This window comes from Epargyreus clarus, unplaced genomic scaffold (assembly GCF_041222505.1).
Source record: "Epargyreus clarus isolate Ecla_fem2 unplaced genomic scaffold, WU_Ecla_fem_2.2 ptg000032l, whole genome shotgun sequence".
Classification (NCBI taxonomy): Eukaryota; Metazoa; Arthropoda; class Insecta; order Lepidoptera; family Hesperiidae; genus Epargyreus; species Epargyreus clarus.
This window is the reverse complement of record NW_027332237.1, coordinates 1,613,376-1,631,225: the sequence shown is the minus strand read 5'-3', so window position 1 is coordinate 1,631,225 and position 17,850 is coordinate 1,613,376. Positions and strand designations below refer to the sequence as shown.

The following is a 17,850-nucleotide window of genomic DNA, read 5'->3' as shown; positions in this document are numbered from 1 at the left end:
CTAAAATAGATCCCTGAGGTACTCCCCGAGTAATGATCTTGGCAGTTGACTGGTTCATTAAACTATTACCATCTTTGCGAAGTTCGACCAACTGCGTTCGGTTTGTGAAATAACTGTCGAACCACTTCACAGTTCTTAAGCTAAAGCCATAAAACGAAAGCTTAGAGAGCAGCAGTGCAATGTTTAGGGTTTCAAACGCGCGCGAGAAGTCTAATAAAGTTAAAATAGAACCCTCTCCTTTGTCCTGGGCAGACAAAATTTCATCCACTACCTCCATTAAAGCCGTGGTTGTGCTATGCTTCTTCCTAAATCCAGACTGCCTAAGAGGTAAAATATTATTCGACTCGAGATAGTTAATTATTTGGGCAGAAGCTATTTTCTCGATAACTTTTGACAGGCAGGGAAGGATGCTGATGGGTCGAAGATCAGAGGGGGCAACTGGGTTATCGATTTTAGGTACTGGCTTCACCAAAGCTTCCACGCTTCAGGAAAGATACCAGTTTCAAACGACTTGTTTATAAAGCTCGTTATTGTCTTGAGACAGTTGGGGAGTACCAATTTCAACATCTCTAGTGATATTCCGTCACATCCCACTGCATTAGAGCTCAGTGCGTTAAAAACTTTAAGCACATCACATTCTGAAACAGGCCTAAATTGAAACGTATCCAAAGAGTACCCATTAAATTCAAACGACGTAAGTAGTGACATAGACACATCACTACTACCAGGAGCCAGCAGAAAGTGGTCATTAAGAACATTAGGATCTTGTAGATGTGAGGGGAGAGAATTATATGTGTTTTTTATTTGTACGTGCTGCTTAATATGTCTCCACATTTCCTTAGGTTGACCTATCTTAGAATTTACATAAAACTTAAAATATGCCGATTTTTCACGGACAATAGCAGTACTTACAATATTTTTAAGCTGTTTGTAGTAAGTTCTATGCAAATCCAGTTTAGTGTTACGTGCTCTGACCTGCGCCTCATCTCTCGTTTTCATCATTTCTCTAATATTAAAGGTGATCCAGGGGAAACTATTTTTATTTTTTAAATAACAAATTTTGAGCGGTGCATATTCATCAAATAAATATAAAATAATACTATTGAAATAATTAATCATGTCATTTACATTGTCCAGTGTTAATATAAAGTCCCAATTTATACAATTCAAATGTTCAACGAAGCAATCAGTGTTTATATTTTTTAAAGACCTGAACGTCACCCACTGAGGCTTAATACGCACTTTAGGGAAGTCGAGAACACAAGTAACAAACGCGTGACTACTTAGTTCTTTTATATGGTCAACATGAACGCCAGATATCGGAGCATCAACACATATCAAGTCAAGAAGGGTTTCACTACTGTCCGTAAAATGCGTCGGTTCTACTACTAGCTGTGAAAGGTTATAACCCCTTAAAAAATCAGAGAGCATATTACAGTTAGCATGGGTTTTATTTAAAAAGTCAATATTAAAATCCCCCACTAGCACTGTGTAATCGAATCGTGTAAAGGAACTTAAGGATTCGCTAAGAGCATCGAAAAATAATTGTATGTTTAGCCAAGGCGGGCGATAAGCAGTGCCAACGAGTACAGATTTACCTGTAACTTTAATACTTAGCCACATTTGCTCAACCGTTGGGCAACTCGGATGCTCAAGTATTTGCGCATTTATGTCTTGTTTTAAATAAAATCCTACACCTCCTCCGCGCGCGCGCACTTCAACTGGCCGGGGAATATGTCGAAGCCGGTATCCCGGGACTGCTGGGGCACGGCCTTCCTCCCCGGCCCGAAGCCACGTCTCATTAATCGCCATTATATCGACTGAGTGGCGCATCATAGCTACTACAAATTCATCGTGACTGGTGCCTAAAGAGCCTGGATTCAACAAACCAATTTTTAATTTATTTACCTTAATCATTTTTAAAAACATAAAACCAATAAGACAAAATTACTGTCCAGTCGATACCGCAGTTTAGCAAATAATTATTTTTTTTAACTAAATGTGATATATTATCTTTCTTTATTGATGGAGGAAATGTATCCTTAGCAGGCGAAATTAGTTTAAAAATAGATATTATATACGCTTGAACAGAATTGATAATAAATAAGTGGTATTTTTGAAATTTATGTAGATAGTTTAATAGCATTATATTGCAGCGCATAATATTGGAATATGACAGCACGATAAATGTTGGTTTATAAACATGTGGGGTATACCCCACAAAGTATAATAGGAATTTTCTACCCTGACTTGCCCTTATTATGCTACAGGATATGCAGTAGTGTAAGTAACAAAATAAAAACAGACATTTGTTATCTTTTAACCAAAAAGTATAAAACAAAACACTGAAACATTTTTTATTTATATAACTTTCAAAATTTGTCTTATATTTTATAAGGAGCAAAGTGAGACAATATTGTAGAACAAGTGTAACAAAAGCAAGAAAGTTAATTATTTTTAATTTATAACATAAAACTAATAAATTAATTAATAATGTGTGTTGCAGCAAACGTTTTATAAACCAAAAATTTTGTTTATATCTGCATCAGTACGGACACGATAGCGAGGTGACTCGGAATCCCGCCGCGCGTAAATGTATCCGTCCCGCGTCCACATGTAACGCCAACCCTTGCGCCGTCCCGCGTCCCGTACTTTGTAAAAAAGTTGCTTGTTATTGTAAGTTAGACGTTCGTTGATATAAAATGTACGGGGCTCCGATCCGACAATCACTCCGGCGGTGTCGGCTCCGCGGCGAACGCGCGCCGCCTTCAACAGTTGGTCACGCACCGCCCGTCGCGCAAGACGAACAACTAAGGGCCGCGGTCTCTGCTTAATCGCACCTGTCAAGTTATCATGAGGGCGCCGGACACCAGTACGCATCGCACTTACGACGTCGCGCTCCTCCAACGAAACACCAATCTTAGTAGCTATTAATGAGACTATGCTAAGGAGATTCTCGCCTTTGGTTTCTTCTACGCCTGTGATTTCGACATCGGTTAAAAACAATGCTTGGTCGCGGTCGTTAAGCTGGCACCTTAGCTCGGTCACAGACTCCTCCAAATTAGAGGCAACCGAAGAGACGTTGGTATCCGACGTTCTTTGTTCAAGTACTTCAATTCTCTTTTCGACGTCGCCAACCCTATTACTTAAATCTCCTAAGTTCTTATTGATTTTTAAAATTTCTTGGCGGAAGCATGTCATCTCTCTTAATATGTTACTAAGCTGTTCGCGTATAAATTTAATGTCGGTTGTTAAATCGGCATTTTCACAACGCCCTCTATCCGCCGATTCGATACGCGCATCTGTGAATTCCGTGTCCGTACCACTGCTACCCTCTGGACTCGGCGTACAAACAGTCGCGGCGCTTGCGCCAGGCGCCTTAGGTTTACATTCCCTGCATTGCCATTTTTGCGTTCGAGCGTCATTACTGATTTTGACGCATTGCTTGTGGAATGAAACCGAACATTTGGTGCATTTAACTGATTCGTTCGTAGAAGCGAATCTTCCGCAAGCGCCACACTTATTAGCCATAGCTTTGGCTACTAAGGTCGTATATAAAAAAGTTCTAACGTGTAATAAAAGATGGCACTGATCTCAATATTTGTTTATATTGTATATTGTTTATATTTGTCTTGATTCAGATTAATTAATGTACCTTTTGAAATATGATTATGTTAACACTATTATCACTTTGTTTGTAAATAAAAATTGTTCAGATCAAAAGGAAGTTTTATTAGCTAGCGTTATTACCTCGAAACCACAGCTGATTGTGACGTAGCTATCAGCTGATCAACTTAGAATGGCTCGATTGGGACCGAATCCGGATATTTATTTGTGATCACTACTATTTTCACACTATACCGCACTACACGACTACAATGTCCACTTATACACCGCAAAACTTGCTTAAAATTTAACAAAATAAAATAAAAAAGTATAAACACAATCAGAAGTGTGTACTGTGACAGCCGGCCAAGCTACCCTCTAATTAGACACTATAATAACATTTAAGATCAAAAATATCAGTAAGACTTCAAAAATACAATTGCTACCCCCGATTATGTTATCATTCCTCATATAATCTCCATACAACATACGAACTTAAACATAATGTAACATGCGATAACATAAATCTGAACGTAACATTAAAATCAGATGGAACATTCGCTCGAATACTTTGTAGTCCATCTGCCATGAATAACACATTCACTCACCTCATGAATGCAAGTCACTTCGCGCGTTTGAATCCCAATGCCACAAGACTTTGTGCATTGGGAGAATTCTGTGTAGTTCCATCTGAAAAAAAAATATCTCAGTTACATTTTGTAATATAGGAGTAGTAGACGAGCATGCAGTTTATCTGATGGTAAGTGGCTACTGCCGCCCATGGATGTCTGTAATCAAATTCAGATGGCATCACATATTTCTACCTGAGGTCGGCCACAGATGTGCCGCTACCCCTGAGGACTAAGCTAGAACGACTCTGAAAAGTATGTCTCCCTTACCACACCCTTCAAACCACAACACAGCAGCGCTTAACGCTGCCATTATAAGATAGAAATAGGTGTGGCGATGATGTCGCCGGAGTCGAACAATAAATAGTTCTACCACCTTCAGAATGCACGTGGCGAAGCTGTTAAGCCGATAGCCTAATTGTGGAAACGCGGCTTCAATCAGGGGACCGAGGATTATACCCCAGGCACATATCTCTGATTTTGCAAAGATCACTAGCTATAACATTGAAGGAATACATCGTGAGAAAAGCTATCCACATAAAGTTTAAAAAAATCTCTAAGTGTGTGAAGTCTACTACTCTCTAAGATTTCCAAAAAGATTTAACCCTATACTTGGCAGAGAATTTTATCCTAAAAAAAATATACTTTTGCTACTTCCCTGCGTTAATTGGGTTATAAGGATATTAGGAAAAATAAAATAAAAAATCTCTGAATTTCAGTTTTCAGATTATAGTATGTGTCTTTAAGTGCACACTGCCAGGTTCACGAGAAAAAAAATATGTGTCTTTAAATGCACACCGCCAAGTACTCACTAAACTAAGAAATAATTAAAAAATATAAAAAATATCATACATTTTGAAAATACTAAAGATAAAAGTCTCGGAAGTTATGACATGTCAACAAGTGTTGAGATATTTTAGTTGAGTTGAGAGATTAGAAGACCTCCTCCCAAAAAAACACAGTTCCCACATAAAGCGACTCGAAACTTTTTGAGTGGCAATAATTTTTGTTTACCGCTGTTCCCATGACGAAACAGCAACCAGGAATTACAAACGAAGATGTCCAGGATCTGTGAGGACAATACTAACAATATCCTATCACATTTGTACGCTATAAAGCGACTTGTCTGTTAAGACCTGCATCCATGTTTCCGTTAGAATGTTGTATTAAATTTGAGCTTGATATTGATTGGACTTTATTCCACTTGTTTGAAGGATGTGGTAAGAAGATATACTTTTCTGAGTCATTGCAGCTTAGTCTTCAGGGCTAGTGGCGCATCTATAGCCGACCTCAAGTGGGAATTTGGTCTTATCTGGGATTGATATTGCGGATGTTCTGGAATCATCATTATTGGAGATGTTTACATTTTTGACAAAAGACGCTATTGATTGGGCAGGACTTGAGTTCAGGGACGTCTTTATGAGACCTAGACATCTGGAATTCATCTTCCTAGGGATTTGCTGGATTCTACATCCGATTTAATTACGCAATTTAGATACCAAAGCTAGAATTTTTCGGCCTCCAGTCATCTGAAAAAAATATTGCAAGCTAAGGACTGGGAATTTAGTGGAAACGGGGAAATATTAATTTCAGTCATGAATTATAAAAAAAAAACTCTGTCTTAACTTTGTTCACCCAACCCCCTACCTTGTGTGAAGAACCATAGTATATTGTAGCAAAGTTGGCAGTGTGCATTTAAAGACACAATATTGACAAACAGTAATATTGTATGTCGTTGGCAGTGTGCATTTTAATGCACACATAACAAAAGTCATGAATTACTATATATTCAAAACATTATATCTCAAAAAAATATCACCAAAACATTGCATAAAGCTTGCAGAAAGTAAGATTATATAAATTTCGTACATATAACTTAATTTCATTCAGATAAAATAAGATTCTTAGAGAGCGTTGCGCAGGCGCTAAATGACGGCTCGCTATTTTGTTTACCATTTACAATGTGTGAACGAGACAGATATTGATTTCATTTTCTGACATAAAGAAACGTTTGCTAATTCGCTTTCAGTTATTATTAGTAAGATTCGATGTCGCATTATCCGAAAAAAAAATCTGATTCTAATGTGCATTTAAGTGCACAATGTCAAGTATAGGGTTAACGATTGCTATCTCATTATAAAAACCTGGAAAAACCGCTTAATTGACCCTCAAAAATATGTGTTCGAAATTTAACCACTAACGGTCACCCATCTTTAACCTAGCCGCGGCCGATGTTACTTAACTTTTTAGATCTGTTGCTACACAAACTACAAGACTACACAGACGCGTTTCAAACTACAGTACATAGTTTATTACAAGATATTTGACGAGGTATAATTCCGCCAAACTTAGACTGAATTCTATGAAACGCTATCAAGTGGGGAGCATGTCATCGATATATCAGCCTAACTTAAATTGAGTTCCAGCTTACATGATCTAAGTTAGATTTACTGACGACTTAGTTGTTCCCGCGGCTTTGCTCGTGTCTATTTCGCTACGGATAATGGCACTTTGTGTATCAATAAATAAAATTATATCGAAGATACCGATACCAGTAAATAAATTTCTAGTTATATCGGATGACTTAGGAGTTGATCTTTCAGTCTTCAGGACTGGCAATGCATTTGTGATTAGTTTTAGGTAGAACATACATATACTACTATATAGAGACAGGTGGACTGCTTGTTCGCTCGTAACTTCAATCTTATAAAATAAAATAGTGTTTCCTATTCCAAGCAAAGATTATTTAAATAGAATCGAAAACTTAATTTCAAACTTTTTCTGAGATCACGCTACGAGTATGCAGTCCACCTTTTTTATAATATTGGAGTAGCAGAAGAGCATGCAGCCCACCTGATTGTAAGTTGCTACTGTCGTCCATGGACATCTGTAATCAACCCCAGATAGGATTAGATATTCCGACCACAGATGCGCCGCTATGCCTAAGCTGGAACGCCTCGGAAAAGTCTATCTTCCTTACCCGGAACACAGCGGCGCCTAAAACTGCTGATATTAGGTAGAAATAGGTGTGGCGGTGGTGCCACCGGAGTCGAACCACAAACGGTTCTACCACCTTCAAAGATGTTAAGTAGATACTACTGCCCATGGGCATCTTCAATGAACCCCAGATAAGATCGGATTCCGATCTAAGGTCGGCCACAGATGCACCCCTGAGGACTAAGTTGGTATGCCTCGGAAAAGTATGACTACCTTATCACACTCTTCAAACGAGAACAAACAGCGCTTAAGACTGCTGTTATTTGGCAGAAATAGTGTGGCGGTAGTGCCGCCGGAGTTGAACCACACAGAGTTCTACCATCTTTATAAGAACGTCATTCAAAATATTATTAAATTATTTATCTGAATTTAGTATATTTCATTATATTCGAGTGACTATCGGTTATTTTTGGTCTGAGTCTAATAAACATACGACGGTCAAACATAATGACACTATCACACTCCGTATTTAACAGCGGCCGCTACCGCTGGGAGCTGTTTCATGTGACATACCGTTATAATTGTGTGTTTAAATGTGTTAGGAGTGGAACATATTTTACTGTTATAAACAAAACAATTTATAATTATACGAGCTGTGCCCCGCAATTTCACCCGCGTTAAAAATAAATCTAACAATAACATAAACAAAAAAAAAATGTCAAGACTAAATGGCCACTGAAGTGCTCCTCCCGGGGTCTTAATTTAATTTCAAGGTCTTCCTTTAGGATATACACGTAACCATTATCATCATCATCAACAATAACCTATTATTGATTCACTATTGGGCACGGGTCTCCTCTCAGAATGAGAAGGATTAAGCCATAGTCCACCGCGCTGGCCAAGTGCGTATTGGTAGACTTCACATACCTTTGAGATTTTTTTTTATAAATTTCTCAGGTATGCAGTCCTTACGATGTTTTCGTTCACCGTTTAAGCAAGTGATAATTAATTTCGATTATTTAAATTAAAACGCAAAAAACATAACACACGTTTTACTCAAAAAAAAAGTGTGAAAATGCCCTAAAATAATTTCATCTCAGTACAGTGTACAGTATTGCGTGAACGTGTTAACTTCAATCAAATAACAGCTCATTCCTCGCGTGTACCGTCCCTCTCGTGTCCGTTACGTTAATTTTATTGCAGCGGACGTCAAAAATTTAAATTGCTTCATTTCATTTCGCACATATACACGAGTAAAATTGAAACGTCTCTCTGTATTCTTTTGTTTATTGCAACAAAAAGAAATAATTTAAGCCTTTTGCTTATGTTTAACCATAAGTAAGGTATGACCATTGTCTAACATCAGTAAAATGGATGGATGGATGGACATCAAGCGTCACTGTATTGTTCATTTATTGTAACAAAAAGACACTATTTTATCTTTTTGTCTTTATTTTTTTTGCATGTATGGTACGGCCATGAACGTCTTCTACACAATAGAATATTTAAAAATAAAAGTTTCCAAACTAATTTCAGTTGTATTAATTAAACAATAGTAACTCGTTCTTCGCGAAATGTAACGCGTCCCCATCGTGTCCGTTACGTTAATTTTATTGTAGCGGACGTCAAAAATTTAAATTGCTTCATTTCATTTCGCACGTATACATGAAGTCTCTCTATATTGTTTTATTTATTGCAACAAAAATAAACTATTTTATGTTTTATCTTTGTTAATATGTGTGTATGGTACGTCGTAGTCGTCGTCTACGCAACTGAATGTTATATTGCTGAAAACTGAAACTTATACTGCTTCATTTCACTACACGTATACATAAGTATTTTACTCGTGCGAAACGAAACAAGCGTCTCTCTCTAACGAGGTAATATAATCACCAGGATAGATCTTTTATAGATCGTAAATGGTGTTTTTTTTGCGAAATAGTAACACGTTTTAAAAATAATACCAAACCTATCGATAGTGTATAAAAACAAATTAAATTAAAAGGGTACACATGTTGAATGTTTGAACATCTTTTGATTTTGAAGCAGATACCTACTATGAAACTTTGTATTTAGCTTTCTGCATAAAATAACGAAACATCTTTTTCACCGTTTTTGGAAATTCTACTTCAGCCTGTTTAGTGCAGTCGGGTTTTTGATTTTTTAATTAAATTACTTGTTTATGTTTAATTATGTTTTTGTCTTTGTTTATTTGTTTAAATGGATACTAATGATACTATTGAATATTTTGAAATATTAAATCTCTAAAATAATACCTATGTTAATTAAAATAGTATTTTGTTCCTCCCAAAATAAAACGTGTCCTCTGCGTCTGTTACAATTTTATTGCAAGCAGCGTCAAAAATTTAAATTGCTTCATTTCATCAAACGTACAATTGAAATGAAGGGTCACTTAATATGCTCGAAAATTTATCGAAAAAAGAAAGTTTCTTTTTATTTGCTTTGTTTTTGTCTGCATGTGGACAAAACTGAATTTACTGGATTATGGCTTGAATAATTTCAGTTATTTCTCACAAAATATATCGTGAAGGACTTAGTTTACTGGTTTTATAGCTCTCTCCTTATAGAAAATATCATTAAATAGTACTTTGTTTGATAAATGTATTATTTTTAAGGACATTTTTCCTATTTTTCCCATTTAAAAACCCTTATAGTCCCTGAATAATATACATCGCGCTAGATTATATGTTGAAGTAAACAAGAACATATCATTTGCGTGTTAATTTTATTGCAGTGGGCGTTAAAAATTTAAATTGCTTCATTTTAGTCAAAATAAATTTTATGCTGTTATACAGCGTCATAAAGAAGTACAAAATTTTTATTGGGGATTAATATTTATATTTAAATTAGAGGTTACATTGAAATTTTAAATGGTGCGATTTTAGCTTTGTAATGGTAAATACGAGTAGTTACTGCCATGTATGAACATTTGTTAAATATCCTAAATAGTATTGGAATCCTACAAGTTGGATCTATATCCATATCCATATTAGTTCTATATCTAAGTTGAAATTCAATGTACAACAGGCTCTCCTTAACACGCCTTTTAAGGCACAACATAACAGCGCTTAACACTGTTGTTATTACACAGAAATTGTGTATGTGGTGTATGAAAGTCAAATTTTGGGATTCCAGAGTCACAATATTTTTTTTTTATATTATTGGAGTAGCAGACGAGCATGCAGTCCACCTGATGGTAAGTGGCTACTGCCGCCCATGGACATCTGTAATCAACCCCAGATAGGATTATACTTATATTCCTACCTGAGGTCAGCCACAGATGCGCTGCTACCCCTGAGGACTAAGCTGGAACGCCTCGGAAAAGTCTGTCTCCCTTACCACACCCTTCAAACCGGAACACAGCAGCGCCTAACACTGCTGTTATTAGGTAGAAATAGGTGTGGCGGTGTTGCCGCCGGAGTCGAACCACAAAGGGTTCTACTACCTTCAAATGATGCTGAAGTAACGAAAGTTTAACTCTTACCTTGGTGGACACGGATGGTCATTGCAGGTCCTCACTCTATTTTCAGGCTTCGTCAACGGATCACACATGTATGGAGATGCGTTCTTCCCATCTTCGTCTCTCACACACTGGATGATCAGTTCCTTTAGATGAAAAACGGATTAGTGGTTATTTTAAAAGGACTTGTGTGCTCATGACACGTTTTGTTATGGGTGCAAATGTTATTCATAGACTGATATTGGGCAAAAGCTAGATCACAACTCTTAAGGATTATGTCTCCTTAACCATATTCTTTAGAACAGCGGAAAAATGGTATAAGGGGCCATAAATTACGTCACACGAATTTGTTGGTTATTCGCCCACTCCTCTATCCTTTACTAGTCCCCATTTTGTTAGACCACCCGTAGTGTGACGTCACATATTTCGCAAATCTACATCTCGAAATTATTAAATTAAAACATCAGTTCCGAATGTATTTTATTTCCATTTATATTATCTATACATATAATAAAATTATAGATATTAACTTTTTGCAATGTTACGTCACAATTTAGGACTCCTTCTCACCCCTTGTCACACATTGCCACAAGACGTCGACTCCCTCCCTATCCCTTAATGTGTGACGTATTTATGGTTGACTCCTAATGTAGAAATGTGATGTTTCAAATACCGTTAACATGATTACCAAGTATTTACCTGAACACCGCTGAGACATGATGCACTACAGCTGGTGTATCCTTTCTCCTTCCACGAATACGACTTCCCAGGGGATCCAGGCGCCACCCGGATGTTGCTTGACGTTCCGAAGATGAGTGACCTGTTGAACAAACGTGGTGTTCAGATTAATGGGATTATCACTATTTTCTTATCATCATTGTTTACACATACACAAGGATGTTTCGCACATTGTTCAAACATTGTCAAGAACGATAAGGAAGGCCAAAGTTGAACATATTAGTCAAATTCATAGTGAAATACTTCAGACTATAAATATAAATGCAAAACATATGGAGAACTTTTCGGGCATAAAGTTTTCCCACAATGTCTTTAGTTGCTGAAGTAAACGATAATTTCTAGTTGTCGTTGATCCATTCTTGTCCCACTGCTGGGTACGGTCTTGGGTCTCATTTCAGAGTGTCTTGTGCATCTTAGATTTTTTTAAAGATCTCTTGGATGTGTAGTTTCCTCACGATTTTGCCCTTCACTGGTTTAGCAACATAACTTTGAAAACTCACAGGTACATGCATAAACCTCGAACACCTAGGCCGAGAAAGCCGAGCTTTAACTATAAGCTATCACTCCTTTTTTCCTGTACATGAATAATTTCGAAACGCGAAATATTTAAAGAACGATATTATTGTATATGGTTTATCATTGCTCTTATATTATATATCATATTAAAAGAAAGTTATTCTTTAACATACAGTGATATGATTCTCGTCACTAGTATTTTATGTTTATTTCTGGCCAAATCTTGGAAATGGTTGATCGTATTTTGACAAGAATTTCATGACAATTTCGGGAATTTTATAAGATATATGTATAGATATAGGTATAGGTATTTTCCTGGAAATCATAAATGAGGCTAACAGTCTTTTGGAAGATTTCTATTCTTATGCTAAATTCAGTGTAAAAATAAATATTTTGAAGGTAGAACTTTTCGTAATTCGATTAGTCCTTTTTTGCCTTATAATAGTGTTCAGCGGTGCGGTGTTTTGGTTTGAAGTACACGGTAAGGGTATACTTATACTTATAGTACCTATCCTATCCGAGGCATTGTAACTTAGTCCTCAGGGATAGCAACGCATTTGTAGCCAACCTCAGATAGGAACTCTTATCTTTTATTACAGATATCGATGGGCGGCAGTAGCTAATTATTGTCCGGTGGACTGCATATTTATTTTCTGGTTTTAGTTATAAAAATACTTAATATATTTGTCGAACCGTCACAATTCTTACTTTTAAAAATATATGGATAATCACTATGACAAATCGATTACGTAATCGATTACTCGCAATCTTTTACAACTATTTTTATTAACACTATTATCGGCTTATCGCTCTTATCATTGATTACGCCAGGAATTTCTTTGCAGTCATTATTAAGGTATCGGTGAATCAGTGCACAGCTAAAATGTCTTTGGACGTAAACTTCAGTGAACCAGATGAGTTTAATTGCAACGAATTGCATAACTGCATCAAAACAGTAGCTGATATCAAAAACATTGAAGATTTTACTTATCACGTTGATTATTTATGTGGGAAAGGAGAAAATTACATCGCGAATGTCTTCAGAGTCCTTATCAAAGATAGTAGCAATCAAGATAAGAATGTTAGTGTTATTGTCAAAACTCTAGTGAATACTACAAGACAAGAGCTGTTTCATGAACTACATAAACGGGAAGTAATCGCTTATACGGAAGTTATCGATAAATACAATGAAATACAAAGTGATGTAGATGAAGACAACAGAGTTATATTTCCTCAGTGTATAACGTCTAGTATAGAAAAAGGCAATGAAGTTATAATTCTGGAAGATCTAGTTCTAAGTGGATTTGAGATTGATTGTAAAGTTGAAAAATTTGAAAAGCTAAATTTCGACCAAGTATGTGTCATTATGGCGGAAATGGGAAAATTGCATGCTTTATCTTTTGTGTTTGAAAGAGTTGATCCCAACAGATATGCAGAAGTAAAAAACCAGTTCTATGATCTGATGTTTCGGGATAGTTTCATTAATAAAACCAAACTTAGAAATTATTTTATGGAATCCTACGAGATGTCTGTTAATGCTGTTGAAGATTTACAAGCGAAAGAGAAATTGGAAAGCATCAAAACTAAACTATTCGAAATTTTGAAAATATACTCACAGCCTAAGAAATATAGTGTACTGTGTCATGGAGATTGTTGGATTAATAATATTGTTTTTAGTCATCAGGTAAGAAAGAACCTTAAAAATATTTATTACAAGACCAACATCACAGACCTGTATTTGTTTTGTATAGATATAGGTCTGTGACCAACACACTATGTATTTATAAAGGTACTCACACGCACATAAACATTTTAATTAGAACGTTTTACATTATATACATGTGGTACATTTTCCTTAACTATATTTATGTAAATAAATAAAATTGAAGAATTGGTCACCATTAAATATAAGTACTGAAAAATTACAGGAATACATAAGAAATCTGTGAACTAAATTACAATTACGTTATGCTAATTTCTACAGACGCAAATTACTATTATTTACGTCAACAAGATTTTATTTATTGTGGTGCCTTCCAAAGGTTAGAAGATCCAAATTTTTTATAAGTAGCCAGTGGTCAGTTTTGACAATGGAAGAATACTGTTTCATTTAAATAATATTACGGTCTGCCTGCGCTATTAAGCTGTTATAAGAAAGCTTATAACAATTACATCCAATATTTAGGTAACCTAATTATACAAAATAAAGAAGCAACATTATTAATCCCATTTTCATAAAGGCCATTACTCAAAGCCGTAAAAAATTCAGGCCAAATTACTTATCTACTTACAGAAGAAATTAATAACAAGAGAGCACAAAATTAGGGCCACTTGTAAACAAACCGAGAAAGTAATTCCTCTAAATATTTAATTCCATCTTTAAAAAGTTTAACTGTTTCCTTGAGTCTTGTTTTCTTAAGACCCTTTAATCCTGTAGGATCTTAGCGACGTGTCAGACCGTGACATGTATACGATAGGGCTAAAATACTAATATATTTAAAGGTTGAACACTTATTTTAAATGTTCCGGTTTAAGGAGTTTGATAAAGTTAGAACTAAGATGAGACGTTCCAACGTAATCCTCAAGGGTAGAAATTTATCTGGGTCCGAAAGAAATAGGATTTAAATCCTATTAGCTGTTGATTATAATGATACAGATGAAGTGTAATGATGTGTATGAAAGGTTCTACGACCTTTAGTCTACACCTTCTACAGAGTACTTGAAATGGACCACCTTATATTCTAGTGTAAAATAATAACTCCATATTAATCTAACGTATTCGTTTATGAATATCAATTCATATGACAGATTTTGTTTGTTCTTTGATCGCTGTTTTTACAACACGGACTTTTCAGGGTACAGACTGCGCAATGCAAAAATACTCTATTTGATTTATTGTTGCAAGTGTCTCTTTCCGGGAATTAATTAATCCCGTCATAAACTGGTTTGTTACAAGTCTCTTCACATTAAGATCGGAATCTTCGAATGTAAGATTATTATTAATTTTACCTAAATGCGGAGAGTAATGTTCTTCAGGGGTGTATGATACGTCTAATATTTTAGCACTTATAACTTAACTTAACGGTCTGACGGGTTTAAATATATAAGGTGTTGTTGGATTAGTCTAAATTGTGAGAGTGACATAGAATTACACTATATGTTTAAGTAGTCGGTTATTTAGTTATTACAATAAGTATCTAGTTATAAATATTAGAGCGTGTTAAATGTTGCGTTCTAATAACAAATTTAAGTACATCAAATAAGCTTTCACTTTTGAGTTCCACTGGTGTATGAATTTTCAAAAATCCTTCTATAGTGTTCATCTACGTTATATAAGGCACTCCTGTACAAAATTTCATACTTCTAAATTTCCTGGCTTAAGTTTTGAGTTGTTTGTCAGTGTTTAGGATTGATTAAAGTGCTCAATATCATATAAATGTAAATAATTTTAGAGTTCAAACATTGATTTTGTACCACTATATTAATTTAAAGACTTAGCTAACTATTCCATAGTTGCTGACTTCTACATAAATTAGAACATTGTTTTAGTGTTTAAAGACTATTTGTTCAAGAAACTAAACCTTGATTACTATATTTATCGTATCTTATATTACTGATTATAAAGACCATGATTTGATATTCAGTATCTGATGATATATAAAGATAACGATATTGTAGTTTTGATTATGTACTTTGATGATATAGTGATATTGATTGAGTAAGAAATAATGAACTAGTTTGAAATTTTATTCAGTAAGTTTATTTATAGGGCCTTATTTTTTAGACCGCTTTCAAACCCTTTGAAGTTAAATCAGACGTTATGCTTATAAAACTTTAATAAAACGCTTAATTATTTAATGAAGGCTTTATAAATATGGCATTTGGCATTGACATTTCAAGAGGCCTTTACATTCTTACTGAGGGCCGATTTTTAATAAACCTATTTTGCTGTACTATAGTTGACTATTATGGGGACTATTATGGTCTTGGGAACTTAGATTCTCTTACGACGCTTTTATTTTTCGTTCAAACAAGTCAGGACTTGTTTATTTAGTGACTGTATCTATAGTGTAAAATGTAAATCCATTTTGGCTATTACTCTAATATTAAGTATTATAAATCTTAAATAAATAAAGCTGTAGATTTAGTACATAATAGCCATTGCCAACCAACATTAACGCCACTTCACTATACTATAATAAAATATTTTCAACTTGTTTCAGGAAAACAAAACAAAGGTATGTTTCCTCGACTTCCAAGCGATGCGGCACGCAAGTCCCGTCACGGACATCATCTATTTCCTCTACATCTGTACTGACTCCCAATTCAGGACCAATCACATCGAAGACATCAAAAGAATCTATTACAATAGCTTTAAATCCTTCTTAAATCTATTCAACATAGATGCGAATAGCGCTTACCCGGTTGAAGCATTTGAAAGCGACATGAAAGAATTCTTGCCATTTGGTCTTATAATAGCTCTGATTGAATTGAGAATAGTCACTACTAGAGAAGATGAAGCATTATTTAAGGATTCTGAAAATGAAGAATTAGAGATTAAAAAAAAGGAAAAGGAAAACGTTTTCGAAATAAGAGTAAATGATGTCGTTAATGAGGCAGTCCGTAATGGAGTTTTGGATCAAATTTGTAAACTCGAGTTAGAATAAATATAATAAATACTTGAATAGTTTGCTTTTTAACTCTATTTCCTTGCTTCGTAATTGCAAGTAATGTTTTATTTTAATACTAGACTGGTAAAAGTTTCTGTCCGTTGGTTGTATATTACCTTTTGGATTTTTTTCTCCAGCATTTTTCAATATTAGCAATAAAAAGATTAAACAAGATAATCAAAGCAGGGATTTTGAAGACAAAAATGTTGTTATTTCAAGGTTAGGTTTTATTATTAAAAGAAACGATTTCAAACTAAGGTACTACAACAAGAAAGTTCTAAAGCTCCTTGCGAAGGAATTACCAAATAAGAGTCAACGCTTAAAGAGACAGTCTCGAATTAAGCTCTGTTCAAACTTCGCAAAGTAAATAAGCAGAAACAAATAGAATGAATGTTTAAGAGTTTGAAGTTCTAATACTCACAAACTTTGTGGTTCATTTGACTAAATGCGGATTACTTTTTTATTTTGAATTGTAATCCTATTGATTGATTGGAAAGTCTTCAATGATTTAAATGTTAGTGTATTATGATGATTACCTATTATTTTATGGGTAGCTAATTTTATTAGCCATTCTCATTATCATATTTTGAATACTTTTTATTGTAATTTGTTATAAATAATTGTAACATGTTATCTAAGTAGAATATATAGTATAGCCAGTAAAATGCATTTCAAATTAGGAAGCGCCTTTGAATTTTGTCGGTAGCGCCTTCTCGGTCTAAAATAAAAATACACACAGGCGAACATAAAACCTTATTTTATGCTGCCAAGTCGCAGGATGTTATAACTAAGTGCAAAAGAACAAATATAAAAAAATGACAAGAAACCAAATTTGTCAAAATAAATCTAAAACTCCACACAAACGACTTACGAATAGACTAAACGCATAAGTAATCATAAAAGTGGTATGAACAACTACTCTTAGTTATCTGCACTTAGAACAAAACAAAGCTCTTCGTGCTACAACAGCTCTTCCACCTTGATGGGTTTATATTTATTTTTTGCTTAATACACGAATACACTGCAACAGCGTTTTTATTAAAAATAATAAAAATGTTTACCTCTAAAACATTTTATGAATTAGAAATATCTCTGAAATTTGTTAGGAAAAATCTATACTCATTTTTGGATTAATCAAAAGCTTTCGATTTGATTTTGGGATGCAAATGTTTGATTTTGTTCGTTTTTTAAATATCGAAACGTGAATTGTAATTGTGTACTTGTTTTTTTTAAACAAGGTATCTAAAAGGCGCATTCCTTTTCATTATAAATC

At 34.9% G+C, this 17,850-nt stretch overlaps 3 protein-coding genes across 3 annotated transcripts in view; 1 reads left to right on the top strand and 2 right to left on the bottom strand.

Moving 5' to 3' along the window:
- Window positions 1–17,850, bottom strand: part of nolo (ADAMTS-like no long nerve cord) — a 244,911-nt gene that overhangs the window by 31,589 nt on the left and 195,472 nt on the right. The window contains exons 14-16 of the mRNA XM_073090487.1: window positions 11,353–11,473; window positions 10,678–10,799; window positions 4,215–4,296 (exon numbers count right to left, since the gene is read on the bottom strand). Coding sequence (XP_072946588.1) covers window positions 4,215–4,296; window positions 10,678–10,799; window positions 11,353–11,473 — 325 coding nt within the window. The remainder of the gene's footprint in view (window positions 1–4,214; window positions 4,297–10,677; window positions 10,800–11,352; window positions 11,474–17,850) is intronic.
- LOC140755090 (uncharacterized) lies at window positions 1,469–3,973 on the bottom strand. The gene has a single exon (XM_073090287.1). The coding sequence runs from the start codon at window positions 3,529–3,531 to the stop codon at window positions 2,515–2,517; it is 1,017 nt and encodes a 338-aa protein (XP_072946388.1). The 5' UTR covers window positions 3,532–3,973; the 3' UTR covers window positions 1,469–2,514.
- LOC140754945 (uncharacterized) lies at window positions 12,791–16,574 on the top strand. Its single transcript, XM_073090104.1, has 2 exons — window positions 12,791–13,591; window positions 16,131–16,574. Exons 1-2 carry the CDS (start codon window positions 12,791–12,793, stop codon window positions 16,572–16,574), a joined length of 1,245 nt encoding a protein of 414 aa, XP_072946205.1.